The 23,762-nt window shown below is 39.2% G+C and overlaps 1 protein-coding gene across 1 annotated transcript in view; it reads left to right on the forward strand.

The window, feature by feature from the left end:
* Positions 1-132: 132 nt before the first annotated feature.
* Positions 133-23,762, forward strand: part of PEX1 (peroxisomal biogenesis factor 1) — an 80,206-nt gene continuing 56,576 nt past the window's right edge. Inside the window, exons 1-6 of the mRNA XM_067746416.1 lie at positions 133-310; positions 5,647-5,790; positions 8,476-8,559; positions 13,465-13,579; positions 13,678-14,444; positions 16,346-16,465. Coding sequence (XP_067602517.1) covers positions 179-310; positions 5,647-5,790; positions 8,476-8,559; positions 13,465-13,579; positions 13,678-14,444; positions 16,346-16,465 — 1,362 coding nt within the window. The 5' untranslated portion in view covers positions 133-178. The remainder of the gene's footprint in view (positions 311-5,646; positions 5,791-8,475; positions 8,560-13,464; positions 13,580-13,677; positions 14,445-16,345; positions 16,466-23,762) is intronic.

Here is a 23,762-nt window from a genome sequence, read left to right on the forward strand (position 1 = left end):
GCGGAGAGGCCCGGAGAGCCGGAGCAGGCTCGCACGCCCCTCCCGCTACAGACGCTCGGCAGGGCTATGGGCGGGACTAGGGGCGGGGCCGATCGATCTTCTCCGGCTTCGACGTCCTCGGCCTGCCGGGTTAGCCGGGGTCGGCTAGGGTGAGTGGCCGCGGGAACAGCGCTTGCGGATGATGTGGGGCGGCGGTCGCCTGGCGGGTGCTGGGGGTGACGGGGCGGTCGTGACCGTAGCCTTCACCAACGCTCGCGACTGCTTCCTCCATTTGCCGCGGCGCCTCGTGGCCCAGCTGCATCTGCTGCAGGTAACGCGCCTGACCCGGACGGGATTCCCGGCCCCGAGTCGAGGCACCTGGCGGGCCGTCTGCGGTCGGCCGGGACCCAGGTCTGTTAGGGACGCAGCGGCCGCTCAGGCCTCTCCCGGCGGCGGGACGCGGGCTGCTTTGCCCGGGCCGCCGACCGGTTCAGAGGCCAGACTGTGGGCCGGTCTGGGCGGTCTTTGCAACCATACCACGTCTAGTGCAGCCCCGGGCCTTTCAGTTAACTTGCCGCATTCCAGGTCTTTTACTCGGTGAAACTGGGCTTCCAAACATCCTGATATTCTGCGACTGCGTTCAGCTATTCTTCACTCCAGGTTGGAAAAGCTTTTGAGAAGTCAGGTTTGTCTTTTTGGGTTTTGTTTTGTTTCATTTTTAAAGAGTGTTTTTCCTACCAATGATTTCCAGGTGCCTGCACGGCTGTGGCCCGGGCCTCCAGAAGGAGGGGCAGCCTTGGTTTGTGGAGCCCCTGTAGGTTAACAGAGACTGAGCTCTGTGTCCCACGAGCGGGATAGCTTAATAAGATGAAGGTTCTTCCAGCGTCTCCGTTACTCGGAACACCTCTGAGGTGTGCTGGGAATGTGCAGTGAGATTATGCATATTTGGACGTATGTAGTTAGGATTACTTGAACGTCTGCTTTCAGTTGCCGTCTGAACATTGTGATTGTGGTAGTTCATAGCTCTAACCACATCCCTACTTTCATTATTTTAAAATAGAGGCACCTGGCCTACGAGTTTGAGTGTGCTTCTGGGGGCAAAAGGATAGAATATTCGAAATCTTTGAAAATCCTGGATGCCTAGTACCCCACTACTGGCTAATCCTTGCAGGAAATATTTAAGAGTTTGCAATAATTTCAAATATCCCACCTTTCCATTTTAATAACTACTTTTCTAGATTATATTTGCCCCGTCTTTCAAAGCACGTTAATTTCAACAGATCCTGCTATTATTTGTTTTACCATAAAGTAGGTAGTCTCTTGGCCCTAATGAGCTCCCTTCATGGCAGGAGATGAGTTAGTTATGTCACCAGATCCCAGGTAGATCCTGCCTGCCCTGTGCTCTCAGTCAGCTTTGATGGAAATTGCCCACAGTGCCTTCAAATCTCCACCTAATGAGTTTATAGGAAACACTCCCCACCTAATGAGTTTATAGGATTGCTTCCTTACAGTAGCTCTAAAATGTGGATGCTGTGTTGCATTCATCACTATTTAAGAATTTAGTGGTCTTGATCTATTTTTAAAATTTTTAGCCTTCAATAAGTATTCATAGGCATTAATTCGTAGATATATTTTTGAAACTTAAATCCCTTTAGCCTTGGAACAAACTGTTGTTTCGGTTCAGCCTGTATCAGCAGAATAGGCCAACTTTTCTCCCCAATTAGAAAAGTAATACATGTTTTATAGGAAATTTGGAAAGCATGGAAAATTATAAACAAGAAAATAAAGTTACCCATAATCCCCAAACCTAAAGATAACTAATGTTAACAGTTTGAATCAAACCTTCTAGTTTTGTTTCTAATCTCTATTTTTAACAGAAATGGAGTCCTACACACACCCTTATATGTAGTTTTGTATCCTGATATTTTCCCTTAGAGTTATTATAAGTGTTTTATTTTGTTAAAAGGTAATTGTCACTTTTAGTGGCTAATTAGTACTCTGTCATAAGTTTGACATAATTTACTTGTTCACTGTGATGGAATGTTTATATTGTATTCCATTTTTAGACATTAAAAGTGATACTGTAATTATATTTTAATAAAAGTTAAAAATAACATATCTTTGTTGTATAATATATAATAAAACATTGTTTTATTTTCTGGTTATTTAGGATAGGCTCCCAGAAGTATTGAGTTAGAGGGCGTAGATAATTGTTAAAGTAGAAAGTCATGAGTCGGGAGTTAATAGGTTGAATTATTTTACTTCAGCTGAAGCATTGAATACATAATACAGATAATACTGTAATGGGTAAAGAGTCAGAGTGATGATTTTCTGGCCTGTGTCAGGTTTACCTTTTTTTCTTTCAGTTTTGAGATATAATTGGTATACAGCCCTGTGTAAGTTTAAAGTGTACGCATAATGATTTGACTTACATGCATCATGAAATGATGAGCACAATGTTTAGTGAACATCCATCATCTCATATAGATAAAAAATTATAGAAGTAGAAAAAAATGTTTTCCTTGTGATGAGAACTCAGTGTTTACTCTCAACAAGTTTCATATATATTAATGCAACAGTGTTAATTGTATTTATCATGTTGCAAAAGGCTTTAAAAATAGCGATGTTCTGGTTCTTCCTCAGTCCTACTGAATCAGAGCCTTGGGGAGTGGGCTTCAGGCATCTGTAGTTTTAGAAATATCTTAAGGCTACTTGGATGCACAAAAAGTTGAGACCCGTTGTTCTAGAATCACAGAATATTGATGGTGAAAGAGACCTTAGGTATCTAGGTCATTTCTGTACTTTGACGCATGAGGAAGCTGGCCAGTCCATTTCCATGCAGTTAATTTGCCCTCGTCTGTAACTCACCTGCATCATCAACACTCGCCTCCTCGCTGTTTCTTCCATAACCCAGCTTCTTCCCACTTCTGTGCTCTTACTCAAGCTATTTTTCCCTAAAGCATTTTTCCTCATTTCACGCTTTTAAAAACAGCATAATTCTACCTCCTCCACGTAGTTTCAGATTCTCTGTTGCCCACATTTGTCTCCTTTTCAAAACTTCACTGCAGTGTTTATGTGACACAGCTCACTTGTTATATTCTGTTCTGTGTTTTAAGTATTGTCTTCTTTTGTTTATCCAAGTCCTGTTTCAGGACTGGGTACCCAGAGGATCCTTTAACTCAGGATCTCTTAACCTTGGCACTATTGACATTTTAGGCTGGGAAATTTCCTGTTGTGGGGAACTGTCCTGGGTATTGTAGGATATTTAGCAGCATCTTTGGCCTCTACCCACTAGATGTCAGCAACACCCCTCCTCCTGGTCGTGACCAAAAATATCTGGAGACATTGTCAAATGTCTCCTGGGGGAGAAAATCACCCTCAGTTGAGAATCACTACTGTAACTCAGTTACTTTGTCTGCATTACTGAAACAGGGGAAAGGATTTATATCCACACTGAGAGCAACCAAATGAACCTAAATCACCCTCCAGAAATAGCCATTTTGTCATCTCCTTTGTGTTACCCAGGCCTCGGACCTGGCCGATCCTAAGGCACTGCAACCTATGGTTTCACCCAGCAATTCCCTTCAAGTGATATGGATACCATGGGTTTAGGCAAAAGCAGGTCAGTCATTTGTTGATTAGATTGAACTCCTGGAAAAGGGGCTCCTTTTTCTCTAGGCTGTCCTTTTCTTCTCTCTACCTGAGGGCCCAGGGGCTCTGTGGTCCAAGTGAATGATTTTTGACGTAAAAATGAACTCACAACATTAGTCTGCAAAGTTTATATCTGAACATATATTATGACTTTATGGGGCTGATTACTACCTTTTGACCAAATGAATAATTGAAGTATTTTTCATATTTAATGAAGTTGATTTTTCCCTTTTCCAGGGAGTTGGTAGGTTCTCCTTTTTGATATTTCAGGGCATATTTCATATTTCCTTATTTAACATCTGTGGTTTTAAAAGTTTCTTCATATGAAATAGGGCAGCTGATCTGCATTATATGTCAATGACTGATGAAACCCCGTAGAAAGTTTTTGGGGGATTGGTCACTTTGACTCTTATAATCTCAGCTCACATAGTTACAGCTGACTTAGTAACTTTGGACTTTGACTGCAAATCTGAGTCTCTTTCTACTGTATCACATTGTTCTCAGTGGAAAGATTTTGTCAGCCAGAGTGGTGGAACTGTCCTGTAAAGAATTGTAAGAAGGACTTCCCTGGTGGCGCAGTGGTTAAGAATCGCCTGCCAATGCAGGGACATGGGTTCGAGCCCTGGTCCGGGAAGATCCCACATGCCACGGAGCGACTAAGCCTGTGTGCCACAACTACTGAGCCTGCACTCTAGAGCCTATGAGCCACAACTACTGAAGCCCATGCCCCGCAGCAAGAGAAGCCCGCGCACCACAACGAAGAGTAGCTCCCGCTCACCACAACTAGAGAAAGCCCTTGCGCAGCAACGAAGACCCAGTGCAGCCAAAAATAAATAAATTAAAAAATATATAAATTTATTTAAAAAAAGGATTAGCCAGAAATAGACTAACATGTTTGATATTCACATGAGAATATCAGTAATTCCTTTTTTCCCTTCCAGGTTTATATATTTCCCAAGGTTTCTTTAATAGGTTTGTAATTTTTAAATCATAGAAAACATTTTTTAATCCTTGAGCACAGGCATACATATTTTATATAATTTCTCTTAAGAAGAATAAATTTTATACTTTGCTTTTTTTTACTTATGTTTCCATAGTTCAAGACTTTTAAAAATTATTATTTAAGAAGCTGCGTAATATAAAATTTCTGGAATGTACATAAGCTATTAACAGTAATTACCTCTGGGAACAGGGACCAGCCCTCACATTTTATGCTTTTATACTTTTTGTGCTTTTACCATGTATTACTCTTCTAATAAATAAATACTATTACATTTTTATTGATTACACGTTTCTACTTATTGACTTATACTTCACTAAAATGGTAAATTTACAGCTTATTTAGTAATTTCCATATTGCTAGACATATAAGACAGTTCTAACTTTTTTTTTTTCATAGAGGAGTCCTAAGTTTTCACATAGAAAATACTGAAGAGATATGTTCTGGTGTAGTTTTTTTCTTCTTCTTTGAATCATTAATTCTAAATAAATAAGTAAGGTCAAAGGCTGTGTAAGTTCATTGGCTACCTGTTGCCATTGTAAATTCTGGAATGGTTGAATCAATTTATAATGCCATCATAAGAATGTAAGGGTATTGGTTTCACCCATAGCATCACCATCATTGGGTACTGGAAAAGATTATAGCTTTTTTGTGTGTGTGTGGTACGCGGGCCTCTCACTGTTGTGGCCTTTCCCGTTGCGGAGCGCAGGCTCAGCAGCCATGGCTCACGGGCCCAGCCGCTCCACGGCATGTGGGATCCTCCCAGACCGGGGCACGAACCCGTGTCCCCTGCATCGGCAGGCGGACTCTCAACCACTGCGCCACCAGGGAAGCCCAGATTATAGCTTTTAAAATGCTGTGACAAATGTGGATATAACAGAGTGCTATCAACTATTTATAGAACTCTTTTTGTATGTGTGGATTGCAATAATAGTTTATCTTTTATGTGAATCCAGAGAAGCATGTAAAAACTTTCAAAACTTTTCTCCCCCATTTCTTATTTTTTGAATAAATAGAATCAAGCTATAGAAGTATCCTGGGGTCACGAGCCTGCATTCTTGAGCTGGGTGGAAGGTAGACATTTTAGTGATCAAGGTGAAAATGTGGCTGAAATTAGCAGACAATTTGGTCAGAAACTTGGACTTTCAAATGGGGAACAGGTAAGCACAAGATGTGATGACAATGACTTTCTTCTGATGTCACATAATACAGCAATAGAAATAAAAGTTCAGATATATTTTTTAAGGCGGTAAGATGACACCTAACTTGTGTGCTACTATAACCAATCCAGGATGTTCAAGTTGACTATAACTGTTGTTAAGTCACTATCTACCATATACTCCATTAAGTCATTATCTAGTAGTCTCCCATGGTCCCTAGTTGATTTTGTATTCTACTATTTTACTCACTCTCCAGGTACCTTAATTTTGTTTTTGTGCAATTTTTTTTGCTATATGAATTAATGAGTTTTACTTACTATTATTGAACTTCATTTTATTTGTTTCTGACAGATTTTCTAACCTTCCAGGGTCATACTTGATTGGAAAAAATCTGTCCTACAAAAGAGAGTTATTATTTTTCCAGTTTCATCTTGCCTGTGAATTTCATGTGCTTAGATTGTAAACTCTAAAGCTTAAGGACTCATGTTTCTCTTCATTTTATCATATTCACCAGTTTATGGTTTTAACTATTTTAAACTGCAGAAGTAATACATATTCAGTACAAATGTTTTACAGTTGAAAGTAGAAAATGTTTTTCCCTTTCTCTAATCCCAGCCTCAGAATGATTGTGTACTGTGGGATCTCATTAGACCTTCAGGATTTAAAGAATGAGATCATACATATTTTCTGCAATTTTTTCCCCCACAAACTATATCAGAGATCCTTTCCACATATTACAGACAATATACATTGAACATGTTTGTATATGTATGAAGTGAAATAAATATTAAAAATTGAATTGCCAAGTCTAGGGCACTGCACATTTAAAAATTTGATAGATGGGGCTAAATTGCTTTCTATTACCAGTTTCTCACAAGAATACTGAAGAATGTCACATCTTTTTTTTTTTTTTTTTTTTTTTTTTTTTTTTGTGGTACGCGGGCCTCTCACTGTTGTGGCCTCTCCCGCTGCGGAGCACAGGCTCTGGACGCGCAGGCTCAGCAGCCATGGCTCACGGGCCCAGCCACTCCGCGGCATGTGGGATCTTCCCGGACTGGGGCACAAACCCATGTCCCCTGCATCGGCACGCGGGCTCTCAACCACTGTGCCACCAGGGAAGCCCAACATCTTTTTAACTTGTTTTGAACACAGACTAATTTTTTTCATGCATGTTTCTGATAATGAGAATAGGCCACTGATGAGAAATCCATAGGCCTAGCACTAGTCTTTTGCTTACCTTAAATTTTTGCTAGAATCTTAAAACTTTAGCAGCTTAGTGACCTTAGAAATCACTAACTTTGATGCCTTGCTCTGCAAACCTAGGGAGATGGACTATTTTGCCCAGGATTGCATAGCAGGTTATAGTTCTGCTCTCTTTGAGTATATGGCACTTCCCTATGGGAAAAATCAACTTCCTATTCCTGATGTTGATGTCTTTATCAGCACCCTGAACAGTCCTGCTTGTTTTTTTTGTTTTGTTTTTTTTTAAATATTTATTTTATTTATTTATTTTTGGCTGCATTGGGTCTCCGTTGCTGCGCGCGGGCTCCCTCCAGTTGCGGCGAGCGGGGGCCACTCCCCACCGCGGTGCGCAGGCTTCTCACTGCGGTGGCCTCTCCTGTTGCGGAGCATGGGCTCTAGGCCCCCGGGTTTCAGTAGTTGCAGTGCACGGGCTCAGTAGTTGTGGCGCACAGGCTCAGCTGCTCCGCGGCATGTGGGATCTTCCCGGACCAGGGCTCGAACCCGTGTGCCCCGCATTGGCAGGCGGACTCTGAACCACTGCGCCACCAGGGAAGCCCCCTGCTTGTTTTTAATTCCCATTTGCTTCAAAGTGAACTTCTATCCGATTTTCTGCACATTCTTTGTATTGTAACAACACCACTAAGGCACTGTCTCGCAAACAATCATTGATAGGAACAGAAAGTGGACTGGCTTGGCCAGGATGATAGCTTCTTGTTTTGTGCTTCCTTAGAGTCACCGCTTTCAAATAGGGTATATGGGAGGTACTGATGGAAATAACTGAGGAACAGGTGAGGCACTTGGGGAAAGTCTGCTCCAATCCACAAAAGGCAGAGAAGGAGCATTTAATACTCAGTGGCTTTGGATTTTACTCCTCTAATCCCCAGAAATGCCCATAGAAGAGGAAAGAAAGTAAGAAGGTTAATTCCAAATTCTTGAGAGACACTAGGATTTCCTGTGTATCTATAGACTAGAATGAGGGGATATTTGTTTTGCTATACTTTTTAGCTGTGCATGATTATGCTTCTAAATAATTGGTTCTGATCTCTATTTCAGTGTGTTTTTTACTTTTCCAGAAGCAGCATGGCTTGAAGTTAGTTATAAAACTAAATTGCAGAACTGCTAGAAATAATAGTATTTATATATAAGATCAAGCCATGACTTCATGACATTATTGTTTTTTCTTGCATTTTTAACTTATATTTCTTTTCTTTAAATGGCTATATTATTTTTTAAAACTTATATTGTGCTAGAATGTATTTTCCTTTATTTTATAATTGGTTGTAAAATAATTTTTTCTGAAATGCTGAGTATATCAGGGCCTACCTAAGGACTACACACAAACACACATGCACACAAAATTAATTACATAGCTAAAGAGAGAACTTCTTATTTTCTAAATAAAAAAGTCTTTTAATAGTAGTTTTGTACTTTAATTTTTTCCAGGTGTTTCTCAAGCCTTGTTCCCATGTGGTGTCTTGTCAACAAGTTGAGGTGGAACCCCTCTCAGCAGATGATTGGGAGATACTGGTAAAGAAAACAAAATGAGAACTATCCCAGTTTAAGGTTAAACTACTTCAAAATATCAGTGTCTTTTTTTTTTTTTTTAATTATAGTTGATTTACAATCTTGTGCTAGTTTCTGCTATACAGCAAAGCAATGCAGTTATACACATATATACATTCTTTTTTTAATGTTCTTTTCCATTACGGTTGATCCCAGCAGATTGGATATAGTCCCCTGTGCCATACAGTACAACCTTGTTGTTTATCCATTCTAAGTGTAATAATTTGCATCTACCAACCCCAAACTCCCAGTCCATCCCTCTCCCTCCCGCTTCCCCCTTGGCAGCCACAAGTCTGTTCTCTGTGTCTGTGAGTCTGTTTCTGTTTTGTAGATAGGTTCATTTGTGCTATATTTTAGATTCCACATATAAGTGATATCATATGGTATTTGTCTTTCTCATTCTGACTTCCTTCACTTAGTATGATAATCTCTCGTTGCATCCATGTTGCTGCACGTGGCATTATTTTGTTCTTTTGTATGGCTGAGTAGTATTCCATTGTGTATATGTACCACATCTTCTTTATTGATTCATCTGTCGATGGACATTTAGGTTGTTTCCACGTCCTGGCTATAGTGAATAGTGCTGCTGTGAACATTGGGGTGCATGTATCTTTTTGAATTATAGTTTTGTCCAGGTATATGCCTAGGAGTGGGATGGCTGGATCATATGGTGGTTCTATTTTTAGTTTTCTGAGGAATCTCCATACCGTTTTCCATAGTGAGTGCACCAACTTACATTCCCACCAACAATGTAGTGGGTTCCCTTTTCTCCACATCCTCTCCAGCATTTGTTACTTGTAGACTTTTTCATGACGGCCATTCTGACCAGTTAGAGGTGGTATACCTCATTGTAGTTTTGATTTGCATTCCTCTGATAATTAGTGATGTTGAGCATCTTTTCATGTGCCTACTGGCCATCTGTATGTCTTTGGAGAAATGTCTATTTAGGTCTTCTGCCCATTTTTCGGAGGGGTTATTTATTTTTTTGTTGTTGAGTTGTATGAGCTGTTTGTATATTTTGGAGATTAAGCCCTTGTCTGTCACATCATTTGCAAATATTTTCTCCCATTCTGTACGTTGTCTTTTTGGTTTTTTTATGGTTTCTTTTGCTGTGCAAAAGCATGTAAGTTTGATTAGGTCCCATTTGTTTATTTTTGTTTTTATTTCTATTGTCTTGGGAGACTGACCTAAGAAAACATTGATACAATTTAGTCAAGAGAATGCTTTGCCTATGCTCTCTTCTAGGAGTTTTATGGTGTCATGTTTAAGTCTTTAAGCAATTTTGAGTTTATTTTAGTGCATGGTGTGAGGGTGTGTTCTAAGGTCATTGATTTACATGCAGCTGTCCAACTTTCCCAGCACCACTTACTAAAGAGACTGTCTTTTTCCCATTTTATATTCTTTCCTCCTTTGTCAAAGATTAATTGACCATAGGTGTGTGGATTTATTTCTTGGCTCTCTATTCTGTTCTGTTGATCCGTATGTCTGTTTTTATACCAATACCACACTTTTGATTACTGTAGCTTTGTAGTATTGTCTGAGAGAGTTATGCCTCCTGCTTTTTTTTTTTTACCCCCTCAGGATTGCGTTGGCAATTCTGGGTCTTTCATGGTTCCATATAAATTTTTGGATTATTTGTTCTAGTTAAGTGAAAAATGTCATGGGTAATTTGATAAGGATTGCATAAAATCTGTTGCCTTATTGATTTTCTGACTAGAAGAACTGTCCATTGATGTGAGGGGGTGTTAAAAGTCTCTTACTATTATTGTATTCCCATCAATTTCTCCCTTTATGTCTGTTAGAATTTATTTTATGTATTTGGTGCTCCTATACTGGGTGCATATATATGCTGACAAGTGTAAAATCCTCTTCTTGTTTTGATCCTTTTGTCATTATATAGTTTCCTTCTTTATCTTTCTTTATAGCCTTTTTTTTTTTTTTTTTTGCGGTACGCGGGCCTCTCACCGCTGTGGCCTCTCCCGCTGCGGAGCACAGGCTCCGGATGCGCAGGCCCAGCGGCCATGGCCCACGGGCCCAGCCGCTCCGCGGCATGTGGGATCCTCCCAGACCGGGGCACGAACCCGCGTCCCCCGCATCGGCAGGCGGACTCCCAACCACTGCGCCACCAGGGAAGCCCTAGCCTTTGTTTTAAAGTCTGTTTTTTCTGATATGAGTATTGTGACCCCCACTTGCTTTTCATTTCCTTTTGCACGAAATATCTTTTTCCATCCCCTCACTTTCAATCTTTGTGTGTCCTTTGCCCTAAGGTGGGTCTTTTGTAGGCAGCATATTGTAGGCTCTTGTTTTTTAATCCAGTCTGCGACTCTATGGCTTTTGATTGGAGCATTTCGTCCACTGACATTTAAGGTAATTAGTGATACATATGTTATTTATTGCCATATTAAACCTTGTTTTTCAGTTGATTCTTTGCTTCTTCCTTTTTGTTTTTCCTTTTGTAGTTTGATGATTTCCTTTTATTTTATGTTTGTGTTCTTTTCTTTTTGTGAATCTATTGTATGTTTTTGATTTGTGGTTGCCCTGTTTTTCAAGTATGTTAACCCCTTCCTATATCTGCTTGCTTAAGACTGATAGTCATATAGGCTCAAACACATTCTAAAAAACAAAAAAAAAGAATCTGTATTTTTTTTGATGTCCTTTTTTACATCTTCATGTTTATCCTTTTGCTGTTCCTTGTATTTATCATCACTTTCACAGACAGGGTTTTTTTTTTTTCCTCTCTTTTTGATCTATATACTGGCTAATTTAAGTGGTTTACTTTCCAATCATGATTTCTTCCTTCCTATATCTTCTTCTTTTCTATTTAGAAAAGATCTTTTAATATTTCTTTTAGGATAGGTTTAGTACTGCTGTATTATTTTAGTTTTTGCTTGTCTGAAAAATTCTTTATTTTTCTTCCTATTCTAAATGATAATCTTGCTGGGTAGGATATTCTAGATGGCAGATTTTTCCCTTTCAAGACTTTGAATATATTTTGCCACTCCTTTCTGGCCTGCAGTGTATTTGTAGAGAAATCAGCTAATAGCCTTATGGAGGTTTCCTTGTAATTAACTCTTTGTTTTTCTCTTGCTGCCTTTAGAATCCTTTCTTCATCTTTAACTTTTGCCATTTTATTATAATATGTCTTGGTGTAGGTCTGTTTAGGTCCGTCTTGTTTCTGTGCTTCCTGTATTGGGATATCTGTTTCCTTCTTTAGGTTTCAGAAGTTTTCGCCATAATTTCTTCAAATACATTTTCAGTCCCCTTTTCTCTTTCTTCTTCTGGAATCTCTGTTATGCATAGATTGAGATGCTTTGTATTATAAGTCTCTAATACTGCTTTCATTTTTTTCATTAGGCTGTGCCTGCTGTTTTAATTGAGTAATTTCCATTATTCTGTCTTCCAGATCACTTATTCTTTCCTCTGCATTATTCATTCTGCTATTCATTGCCTTTAGCTCAGCTTTTGTCTCGGCAAATGAATTTTCTAATTTGTCTTGGCTCCTCCTTATAGTTTCTGTTTCCTTTTTACAGTAGTCTGCATTTCTGTCTCTAGGCTTTCTTAATTCCTTCAGTATTTTCATTACTCCCTTTTGAAGTCGGTGTCTGTTAGACTGAAGAAGTCTGTTTCCTTGTTTATTCCTTCAAGGGAATTCTCTTGGTCTTTCAACTGGGAGCATTTCCTCTGCTTCTTCATTTTGCTTATATTTCTCTTACTCTGTGAGTTTAGGAGAAACAGTTATCTCCTCTAGTCTTGGAGGGCTATTTATATGTGGAAGCATCCCTGCATAGCTTGTGTGGGTTTAATATTTTTTGGCATGAGGGCTGTTTTTGGTTTGGATGCTTGCCATCTCTTTCCTCAGTGTGCGCTGGCCATTATCCCCTTGATGGGACCATGCAGGTGCATGGCCCGCGCACGCTCCCAGGAGGGGAGGGGCAGCGGTTGGTGCCCAGCCGTGGGACACTTGGTGGCGGCAGTGGTCTGCACCTGCCTCTGCAGTCCAAGATGGCAGTGGCGGCTTGTACCCGCCCCCCAAGTGCACATAGGCTGTACCCTGCTGCCTGAGAGTGCACATGTGGAGAAAGAAGCTCCAATGGTATTACTGCCCCTCTCCTTGCATGCCCCCCAACAATGGCACCTTACCTCTCTGGCGGGCCCAGGCTTATTCCTGTACTCTCTCGGTTGTGGTGCACCACACCCTAGCCCCCCTCAGGCTGTCTTCATGCAGCCAACCCCAGTCCTCTGTCTAGGTCTGACCTCCAAAGCCCAAGCCTCAGCACCCAGCCCCCACCTGCCGCAGCGGACAAGCATCTCAGGCTGGGGAATGCTGGGCAGCACACTGACCGTCTGTGCAGGTCTCTCTCCGCTTTCCCCTCTGCAAACTGGTTGCTGCGCTCTCCTCCAAGGCTCTAAAGCTCCCCCTCTGTCCCAGCTGATCTCCCCAACAGTGAGGGGGCTTTCCAGTGTGTGGAAACCTTTCACAGTTCCCTCCCGGGAGTGCAGGTCATGTCACGATTCCTTTCTCTCTTTTTTTTTTCTTTATTCTTTTGTCCTACACAGTTACATGGAGATTTTCTTGCCCTTTTGGAAATCTGTGGTGTTCTGCCAGCATTCACTAGATATTCTGTGAGAACCGTTCCACACGTTAGATGTATTTTTGATGTATTTGTGGGAGAAGGTGAGCTCCCTGTCCTGCTCCTTCACCATCTTGATCTGATCCTCCAACATATCAGTGTCTTTAGATTTCTCTTCTGTGACTGGCATTATATATTCTGAGTTGGTTTGATTTATAAGAATGAGTTGAGATTTCCTTACTAGGCCTGGAATAGACAAAATGTAAAGTGAATTGATCTTTGTGTTTATTGATTCTAGGAGCTGCATGCTGCTTCCCTTGAACAGAATCTTCTAGATCAAATTCGAATAGTTTTTCCAAATGCCATTTTTCCTGTTTGGGTTGATCAGCAAGCTTACATATTTATCCGGATTGGTAGGTGCCATTGTAATATTTTCCATCATACTCTTCACAGTAGCACTGAATCCAAAGCAGAGGTAAATGCACACTAATGACCTTTATTTTCTACACAGTTGCACTAATACCAGCTGCTCCTTATGGAAGGCTGGAAACTGATAGCAAACTCCTTATTCAGCCAAAGACCCATGAAGCCAAAGAGAATACATTTTCAAAAGCAGATAATGCACATGGAAAATTTCATAATTATGGAGAAGACCAAAAAGGATTGACAAGAGAACTTCAAACCAAGCAACTTCAATCAAATACTGTAGGAGTCACTGGGTCGAAAGAAACAGATTCAGAGGATACAATTGACTCATCATTAATACCAAGCTTATGGACTGTGATAGGAAGCATTTTTTCTTTTGGGTCTGAGAAGAAACAAGACACATCCTGGGGGTTAACTGAAATCAATGCATTCAAAAATATGCAGTCAAAAGTTGTTCCTCTGGATAATATTTTCAGAGTATGTAAATCTCAGCCTCCCAGCATATGTAATGCATCAGCAACTTCTCTGTTTCACAAACATTATACCATTCATGTATTTCCATGGGACCAGGAATATTTTGATGTGGAGCCCAGCTTTACTGTGACCTATGGAAAGCTAGTTAAACTACTTTCTCCAAAGCAACAGCAAAGTAAAATGAAGCAAAATGTCCTGTCACCTGAAAAAGAGAAGCAGATGTCAGAACCACTAGATCAAAAACAGAGTAGCCCAGACCATAGTCAAGAAGGTGGCAATGCCTGTGTGCTAAAGGTAGTCTGGAATGGACTTGAGGAATTGGAGAATGCCATTAAATACACCAAAAACTTAGAAGCTCTTCATCTTGGGAAAGTTTGGGTTAGTATAAATCTTTTTTTTTAATTGAAATATAGTTGATTTACAGTGTTAATGTTAATTTCTGGTGTACAGCAGATGGGTTAGTATAAATCTTATAATTGGGGAGGAAGTAATTTTATGTTGCTTGAACTTCCCCAAATTATGAACTAAAATAATATTTTATATACAAATTGAAAACCAGTATAATAAATAGTATCTAAAGTTCCTGCAGGGACACATTTCTGATTGCAGGGTAAAGTCCCTGTTTGGGTAGGGTTTGTGTATTTCCTGGCTAAGTAAACTTGGACCGGCATAAGCTAAGATTGGTACAGGCCCAGAGAGGTCAAAATTATTTGCCTGGGGTTATTAGCTAATAAGTAGAACTAGGATTCAAACCCAGGCAGGCTGACTCTTGAGTTCATGCTTTGATTGGAGTGCCCTACAAAGCCTCACATCTTTAATGCCTGCAGAAGATGTGTTTCCCATTTCTTGAAAGCAAAGGAAGGACTTGTTATGTATTGGGGGAAATGCCCAGTGTAGGGAGAGACCCACTACGTGAGATGACCTGGATTCAAATGTACCCAGAAGGTCCTTACCCTGCTGGTATTGGCTCTTTAACTTGTGTGTGATGGAGAGCAAAGTAGAGCAGCTAGCGTTTCACCTTCTCATCCTGGCCTCAAATATTTTTTTTTTAAGGTTTTTTTTTTGATGCAGACCATTTTTAAAAGTCTTTATTGAATTTGTTACAATATTGCTTCTGTTTTATGTTTTGGTTTTTTGGCCACAAGGCATGTGGGATCCTAACTCCCCAACCAGGGATTGAACCCACACCCCCTGCATTGGAAGGTGAAGTTGTTTTTTTTTGTTTGTTTGTTTGTTTTGCGGTACGCGGGCCTCTCACTGCTGTGGCCTCTCCCGTTGCGGAGCACAGGCTCCGGACGCGCAGGCTCAACGGCCATGGCTCATGGGCCCAGGCGCTCCGCGGCACGTGGGATCCCCCCAGACCGGGTCACAAACCCGTGTCCCCTGCATTGGCAGGCGGACTCTCAACCACTGCACCGTCAGGGAAGCCCAGAAGGTGAAGTTTTAACCACTGGACTGCCAGGGAAATCCCTGGCCTCAAATATTAACACGAATTTTATATGAAATGAGTCACCAGCCCCCTTTATTTGAACCTAATTTTGAACGATTGTGAAATGAAACTTCAGGGTGAGAAGGGAGGAAATTGTTAGGACAGGGAAGAACAATGGGAAGGAAAGGGGGTCTCCTTTGTAGGTTTCTTTTACTCTCACAGTTTTACCAATGACCTTTATGTAGGCGACTTACAAAATTTTAATCTCTCAGCCTACATCATTTTCTAAAGCTCCAACGATGCCTCATATTTTCTGTTAGCTCTAATCTCTTACTTAAGAAGATCCCACTGCATCTTCAAAATCAAATTGTCTAACACTGAACTTACTATGACTTATCTCTTTCTATTAATGGTTCTGCCATTAGGTAGGAAATACCATTATTTCCTTGATATTACATGGTGAGGACGGGGTGAAAAAGGGATAACGGTCAAGTCCTGGAGAGCAGGTAAGATGGCATTGAGTAGCCTGCACTTCCCATTCTGCTTTAAAGGTTGGGAGAATGACCAGTGAGGAGTGGCAATAGCTGCCATCAGGTACTCAAACAGGCTTGACTGGATAGATCAAAACTGATCACCTTCTGAAGAGGATGTTAAAAGAAACAAATGTAGGGGAAAAATTGAAATGTGTTATAACAGTACCTGAACGCCCATCTGGTTATATTATAAATTATGATAGCGTCTATCGTTCGCCTGAATTGATAGAAGTTAACATCAGTATTTATGCTATGGAGTATTTCTTAATGAAGCTTTTAACATATTTATATTTTTTATTTATTTTTATATATTTCAGATCCCAGATGACCTGAGAAAGAGACTAAATATAGAAATGCATGCAGTAGTCAGAATAACTCCAGTGGAAATTACCCCTAAAATTCCAAGATTTCTAAAATTACAACCTAGAGAAAACTTAGTGAGTTCAGATTTATATGTTACATCACAGTTTTACATGTGTTGTAAAATTTCTAGTTGCTTTAGTTAAGTAATAAGAATGTACTCCTTTATGCTAGAAGGGCAAGGAAGTCTTTTTTTCTTTTTATTTTATTGTAAAATATATATAAGATAAAATGCTACTGTAACCATTTTTAAGTGTGCAATTCAGTGGCATTAAGTACATTTATAATGCTGTGAAATCATCACCACTATCTATTTGCAAAACTTTTCCATCACCCCAAGCAGAAACTCTGTGCCCGTTAAGCCATCACTCCCCATCCTTCCCTCCCCCAGTTCCTGGTAACCTCTCATCTGTATTCAGTCTCTGTGAATTTACTTATTCTAGATCTTATATGTAAGTGGAATCATACAATATTTGCCCTTTGTGTCTTGCTTATTTCATTTAACATGTTTTCAGGGTTCTTCCACACTATAGCATATATCAGAACTTCATTCCTATTTATGGCTAAATAATATTCCATTGTATGTATATACCACATTTTGTTTATCCATTCATCTGTTGATGGACATCGGTTATTTCTGCCTTTTTAACTATTGTGAATAGTGCTGCTGTGGATGTTTATGTACAGGTATTTGTTTGAGTCCCTGCTTTCAGTTCTTTTGGGTACATACCTAGGAGTTGAATTGCTGGGTCATATGGCAATTCTATGTTTAACTTTTTGAGAAACCAAGAAGTCTTTAATAAGCAATACACATATAAATTGTGCCAATGCAAATATGGATAATTTGGCTTTTAAAAGTTTGGTATTTTTGCTACATCTGGGTAATCTTTAAAAAAATTCTCATATGTTTCGGTATTAACATTGCAGCATAAAAGAGAGCTAGATTGTTTTACTTTTCAACACTGTTAATTTAGTAGAAACTGATATGGTCAGGAAATGAGGTATGGAACTTAACTTTAAAATCTTTTTAATAGGGTATCATCATCTGTACCAGTTTAGATTACCAGTTCTCAGAGAATTATAATACAGGAAAATTATTATATGTTTAAAAAATTCCAGACATAATTTAATCCTTCTCTGATAATTTGAGTGATACTTCTGGATCCTCTGGATATCGATGGTCATTATGTCAGGGTCATTATATAACCATTTTAACAGATCTTTCTACTTGATGAAACCCCAGGTAAGATAGCTTATATTTTGTGACTAGAGAAGAAGAAAACAAATAGAATAAATGCCATTTCCATAATAGTATGCAACTGAGCATTTAACACATTGGCTGAACAGTATACAGTGATTTGTAGTTTTCTTTGAACTTTTTGGTTATTGATCTTAGGGTTTTTTTTAATTTTTATTTTATATTACAGTTGATTTACAATGTTTCATTAGTTTCAGATGTATAGCAAAGCGATTCAGTTATACATATATCTATTCTTTTTCAGATTCTTTTCCCATATAGGTTATAACAGAATATTGAGTGAGTTCCCTATGCTATACAATAGGTCCTTGTGGATTATCTATTTTATATATAGTAGTGTGTATATGTTAACGCCAAACTCCTAATTTATCCCTCCCCCCCACCTTTCCCTTTGGTACCATGTTTGTTTTCGAAGTGTGTAAGTCTGTTTCTGTTTTGTAAATAAGTTCATTTGTATCATTTTATTAGATTCCACATATAAGTGATATCATATGATATTTGTCTTTCTCCGTCTGACTTACTTCACTTAGTACGATAATCTCTAGGTCTATCCATGTTGCTGCAATGGCATTATTTCATTCTTTTTTATGGCTTTTTAAATATATTCCATTGTATATATATATCACATCTTTATCCATTGCTCTGTCGAAGGACATTTAGGTTGCTTCCATGTCTTGGCTATTGTAAATAGTGCTACAGTGAACACTGGGGTGCATGTATCTTTTCAAATTAGGGTTTTCTCTGGATATATGCCCAGGAGTGGGTGGGATTGCTGGATCATATGGTAGTTCTATTTTTTGGAGGTTTTAAGGAACCTTCGTATGTTCTCCACAATGGTTGTACCAATTTACATTCACACCAACAGTGTAGGAGGGTTCCCTTTTCTCAACACTGTCTCCAGCATTCATTGTTTGTAGACTTTTTGATGATGGCTCTTCCGACCAATGTGAGGTGATACCTCATTGTAATTTTGATTTGCATGTCTCTAATAGTGATGTTGACCACCTTTTCATGTACTTTTTGGCCACCTGTATGTCTTCTTCGGAGAAAGGTCTATTTAGATCTTTTCTACTCATTTTTTGATTGGGTTGGTGGGTTTTTTTGTTTCTTTGTTTTTTGTTTGATATTGAGCTGCATGGACTGTTTGTATGTTTTGGACATTAATCCCTTGTGGTTTGCATCACTTGCAAATATTTTCTCTCATTCTGTGCGTTGTCTTTTTGTTTTGTTTATGGTTTCCTTTGCTGTGCAAAAGCTTTTAAGTTTAATTAGGTCCCATTTTTGTTTTTATTTTCATTACTCTAGGAAGTAGATTCAAAAAGATATTGCTGTGATTTATGTCAGAGAGTGTTCTCCCTTTGTTTTCCTCTAAGAATTTTATAGTGTCCAATCTTACATTTAGCTTTTTAATCCATTTTGACTTTACTTATTTTTTTATTTTTTTGCGGTATGCAGGCCTCTCACTGTTGTGGCCTCTCCCACTGCGGAGCACAGGCTCTGGACACGCAGGCTCCGCGGCCATGGCTCACGGGCCCAGCCGCTCCACGGCATGTGGGACCTTCCCAGACTGGGGCACAAACCTGTGTCCCCTGCATCGGCAGGCGGACTCTTAACCACTGCACCACCAGGGAAGCCCCATTTTGACTTTATTTTTATGTATGGTGTTAGAGAATGTCTAGTTTAATTCTTTTATATGTAGCTGTTTAGTTTTCCCAGCACCACTTATTGAGACTGTTTTTTCTCCACTGTATGTTCTTGTCTCCTTTGTCATAGGTTAATTGACCATAGGTGCATGGGTTTATTTCTGGACATTCTATCCTGTTCCATTGATCTATATTTCTGGTTTTGTGCTAGTAACATACTGTTTTGATTATTGTAGCTTTGTGTTATAGTCGGAAGTCAGGGAGCCTGATTCCTCCAGCTCTGTTTTTCTTTCTCAGGATTGCTTTGTCTATTTGGGGTCTTCTGTGTTTCCATAAAAATTTAAATATTTTTTTTTCTACTTCTGTGAAAAATGCCGTTGGTAATTTAATAGGGATTGCATTGAATCTGTATATTGCCTTGGGTAGTATAGTCATTTTGACAATATTGACTCTTCCAGTCCAAGAACATGGTATATCTTTCCATCTGGTTGTGTCATCTTTGATTTCCTTCATCAGTGTCTTATAGTTTTCAGAACAGAGGTCTTTTGTCTCCTTAGGTATGTGTATTCCTATGGTAAATGGGATTGTTTCCTTAATTTCTCCTTCTGATCTTTTGTTTTTAGTGTATATAAATAAGAGATTTCTGTGTATTAATTTTGTATCCTACAACTTTACCCAATTCATTGGTGAGCTCTAGTAGTTTTCTGATAGCCTCTTTAGGATTTTCTATGTATAGTATCATGTCTTCTGCAACAGTTTTACTTCTTTTCCAATTTGGATTCCTTTTCTTTTTCTTTTCTGATTGCCATGGCTAGGACTTTCAGAACTATGTTTAAAAAAAAAAATGGCTAGACTGGGCATCCTTGTCTTGTTCCTGATCTTAGAGGAAATGCTTTCAGCTTTTCACCATTGATGACGATGTTAGCTGTGGGTTTGTCATATATAGCTTTTATTATTTTGAGGTAGGTTCCCTCTGTGCCCACTTTTTGGAGAGTTTTTATCATACATGGGTGTTGAATTTTGTCAAAAGCTTTTTTGCCTCCATTGAGATGATCATATGTTTTTTATTTTTCAATTTGTTAATGTGGTCTGTCACACTAATTGATTTGTGGATATTGAAAAATCCTTACATCCCTGAGATAAATCCCACTTGATCATGGTGTATGATCCTTTTAATGTATTGTTGAATTCAGTTTGCTAGTGTTTTGTAGAGGACTATTGCATCTGTGTTCATCAGTGATATTAACCTGAAATTTTATTTTTTTGTGATATCTTTGGTTTTGGTATGAGGGTGATGGTGGCCTCATAGAATGAGTTTGGGAATGTTCCTTCCTCTGCAACCTTTTGGAATAGTTTCAGAAGGATAAGTGTTAACTCTTTTCTAAATGTTTGATAGAATTTGCCTGTGAAGCCATCTGGTCCTCAACTTTTGTTTGTTGGAAGTTTTAAAATCACAGTTTAAATTTCAGTGCTTGTGGTTGGTGTGTTCATATTTTCTGTTTCTTCCTGGTTCAGTCTTAGAAGATTGTACCTGTCTAAGAATTTGTCCATTTCTTCTAGGTTGTCCATTTTATTGGTGTATAGTTGCTTGTGGTAGTCTCTTACAATCCTTTGTATTGCTGTGGTGTCCATTGTAACTTTTTTTTATTTCTAATTTTATTGATTTGAGCCCTCCTTTTTTTTCTTGATGAGTCTGACTAAAGATTTATCATTTTTGTTTATCTTTTCAAAGAACCAGTTTTAGTTTCATTGATCTTTTCTGTTGTTTTCTTTGTCTCTATTTCACTTACTTCTGCTCTGCTCTTTATGGTTTTTTTCCTTCTACTGACTTTGGGTTTTGTTTGTTGTTCTTTCTCTAGCTGCTTTAGGTGTCACGTTAGGTAGTTTATTTGAGATTTTTCTTGTTTCCAAGGTAGGATTGTATTGCCATAAACTTCCCTCTTAGAACTGCTTTTGCTGCCTCCCATAGGTTTTGGATTGTCATGCTTTTTTTTTCATTTGTCTCTAGGTATTTTTTGATTTCCTCTTTGATTTTTTTTCAGTGATCCATTGGTTGTTTAGTAGCATATTGTTTAGCCTCCATGTGTTTGTGTTTTTTACAGTTATTTTCTTGTAGTGAACTTCTAATCTCATAGCATTGTGGTGGAAAAGATGCTTGATATGATTTCAATTTTCTTAAATTTACTGAGCCTTGCTTTGTGTCCCAGCATGTGCTCAATCCTGGAGAATGTTCCATGTACACTTGAAAAGATTGTGTATTCTGCTGCTTTTGGATGGAAGGTCTATAAATATCAATTAAGTCCATCTGGTCTAATGTGGCATTTAAGGGCTGTGTTTCCGTATTGATTTTGTGTCTGGATGATCTGTCCATTGATGAAAGTGGGTTGTTAAAGTTCCTCACTATTATTGTGGTACTGTCGATTTCTCCTTTTATGGCTATTATTATTTGCCGTATGTATTGAGGTGCTTCTGTGTTGGGTGCATATATAATTACAATTGTTATATCTTCTTCTTGGATTGATCCCTTGATCATTAATGTAGTGTCCTTCTTTGTCTCTTGTAACATTCTTTATTTTAACGTCTATCTTGTCTGATACGAGTATTACTACTTCAGCTTTCTTTTGATTTCCATTTGCATGGAATGCCTTTTTCCGTCCCCTCACTTTCAGTCTATGTGTCCCTAGATCTGAAGTGGGTCTCTTGTAGACAGCATATATACAGGTCTTGTATTTGTATCCATTCAGCCAGTCTGTGTCTTTTGGTTGGAGCATTTAATCCATTTATCAATACATTTAAGGTAATTGTCAATATGTATGTCCTTATTGCCATTTTGTTAATTGTTTTGGATTTGTTTTTGTAGGTCTTTTTTCTTCCTTTCCTCTTTTGTTCTCGTGTGATTTGATAGCTATCTTTAGTGTTGTGTTTGGATTGGTTTTTCTTTTTTTGTGCGTATCTATTGTAGATTTTTGGTTTGCAGTTCCCATGAGGGTTTTTTGTTGTTGTTGGTTGTTGTTGTTTGCGATATGCGGGCCTCTCACTGTTGTGGCCTCTCCCGTTGCGGAGCACAGGCTCCGGATGTGCAGGCTCAGCGGCCATGGCTCATGGGCCTAACCGCTTGGCAGCATGTGGGATCTTCCCCGACTGGGGCACGAACCCATGTCCCCTGCATCGTCAGGCGGACTCTCATCCACTGCGCCACCAGGGAAGCCCTCCCATGAGGTTTTGATATAGCAGTGTATATATATACGAGATTGTTTTCAGTTGCTGCTCTCTTAACTTCAAATGTATTTTCAATATGCTGCATTTGTGCTCTCCTCTTCTCATGATTGCTGGTTTTGGTATCCTGTTTGTATGTGGATGATTTCCTACCTTTGCTCTATGTTTGCCTTTACCTTTGAGCTATCCTATTTATAATTTTCTTGTTTCTAGTTGTGGCCTTTTCTTTTCCATCTAGAGAAGTTCCTTGAGCATTTGTTGTAAAGCTGATTTGGTGTTGCTGAATTCTCTAAGCTTTTGCTTGTCTGTAAAGCTTTTGATTTCTCCGTCGAATCTGAACAAGAGCCTTGCTAGGTAGAATGTTCTTGGTTGTACGTTTTTCCCTTTCATCATTTTAAATATATTGTGCCACTGCCTTCTGGCCTATAGAGTTTCTGCTGAAAAATCAGCTAATAACCTTATGAGGATGCCCTTGTATGTTATTTGTTGCTTTCCCCTTGTTGCTTTTATTATTTTCTCTTTGTCTTTAAATTTTGTCAGTTTGATTAACATGTGTCTCAGTGTGTTCCTGCTTGGGTTTATTCTGCCTGGGACTCTCTGTGCTTTGTGGACTTGAGTGAGTGTTTCCTTTCCCATTAGTTAAGGAAGTTTTCAGCTATTATCTCTTCAAATATTTTCTCAGGCCCTTTCTCTCTTCTCCTTCTGGGACCCCTATAATGTGAATGTTGGTGCTTTTAATGTTGTCCCAGAGGTCCCTTAGACTGTCCTAATTTCTCTTCATTCTTTTTTCTTTATTCTGCTCCGTGGCAGTGATTTCCTCCAATCTGTCTTCCAGCTCACTTGTTCATTCTTCTGCCCCATTTATTCTGCTATTGATTCTTTCCAGTGTATTTTTCATTTCAGTTATTGTATTGTACATCTGTTTTTTCAAGCTTCTAGCTCTTTGTTAATCATTTCTTGTACCCTCTCAGTCTGTGCCTCTATTCTTTTTTCGAGTTTTTGGATCTTCTTTACTATTATTACTCTGAATTCTTTTTCAGGTATATTGCCTATCTCCACTTCACTTAGTTGTTCTTCTGGGGTTTTATCTTTTTCCTTTGTCTGGAACAGATTTCTCTGCTGTGTCATATTTTCTAATGTTCTGTGTTTGTGGTCTCTGTTCCTCAGGCTACAGGATTGTAGTTCTTCTTGTTTCTGGTGTCTGCCCCCTGCTGGGTGAGGTTGGTCCAGGGGCTTCTGCAGGCTTCCTGGTGGGAG

This window comes from Pseudorca crassidens, chromosome 8 (genome assembly GCF_039906515.1).
Source record: "Pseudorca crassidens isolate mPseCra1 chromosome 8, mPseCra1.hap1, whole genome shotgun sequence".
Taxonomy (NCBI): domain Eukaryota; kingdom Metazoa; phylum Chordata; class Mammalia; order Artiodactyla; family Delphinidae; genus Pseudorca; species Pseudorca crassidens.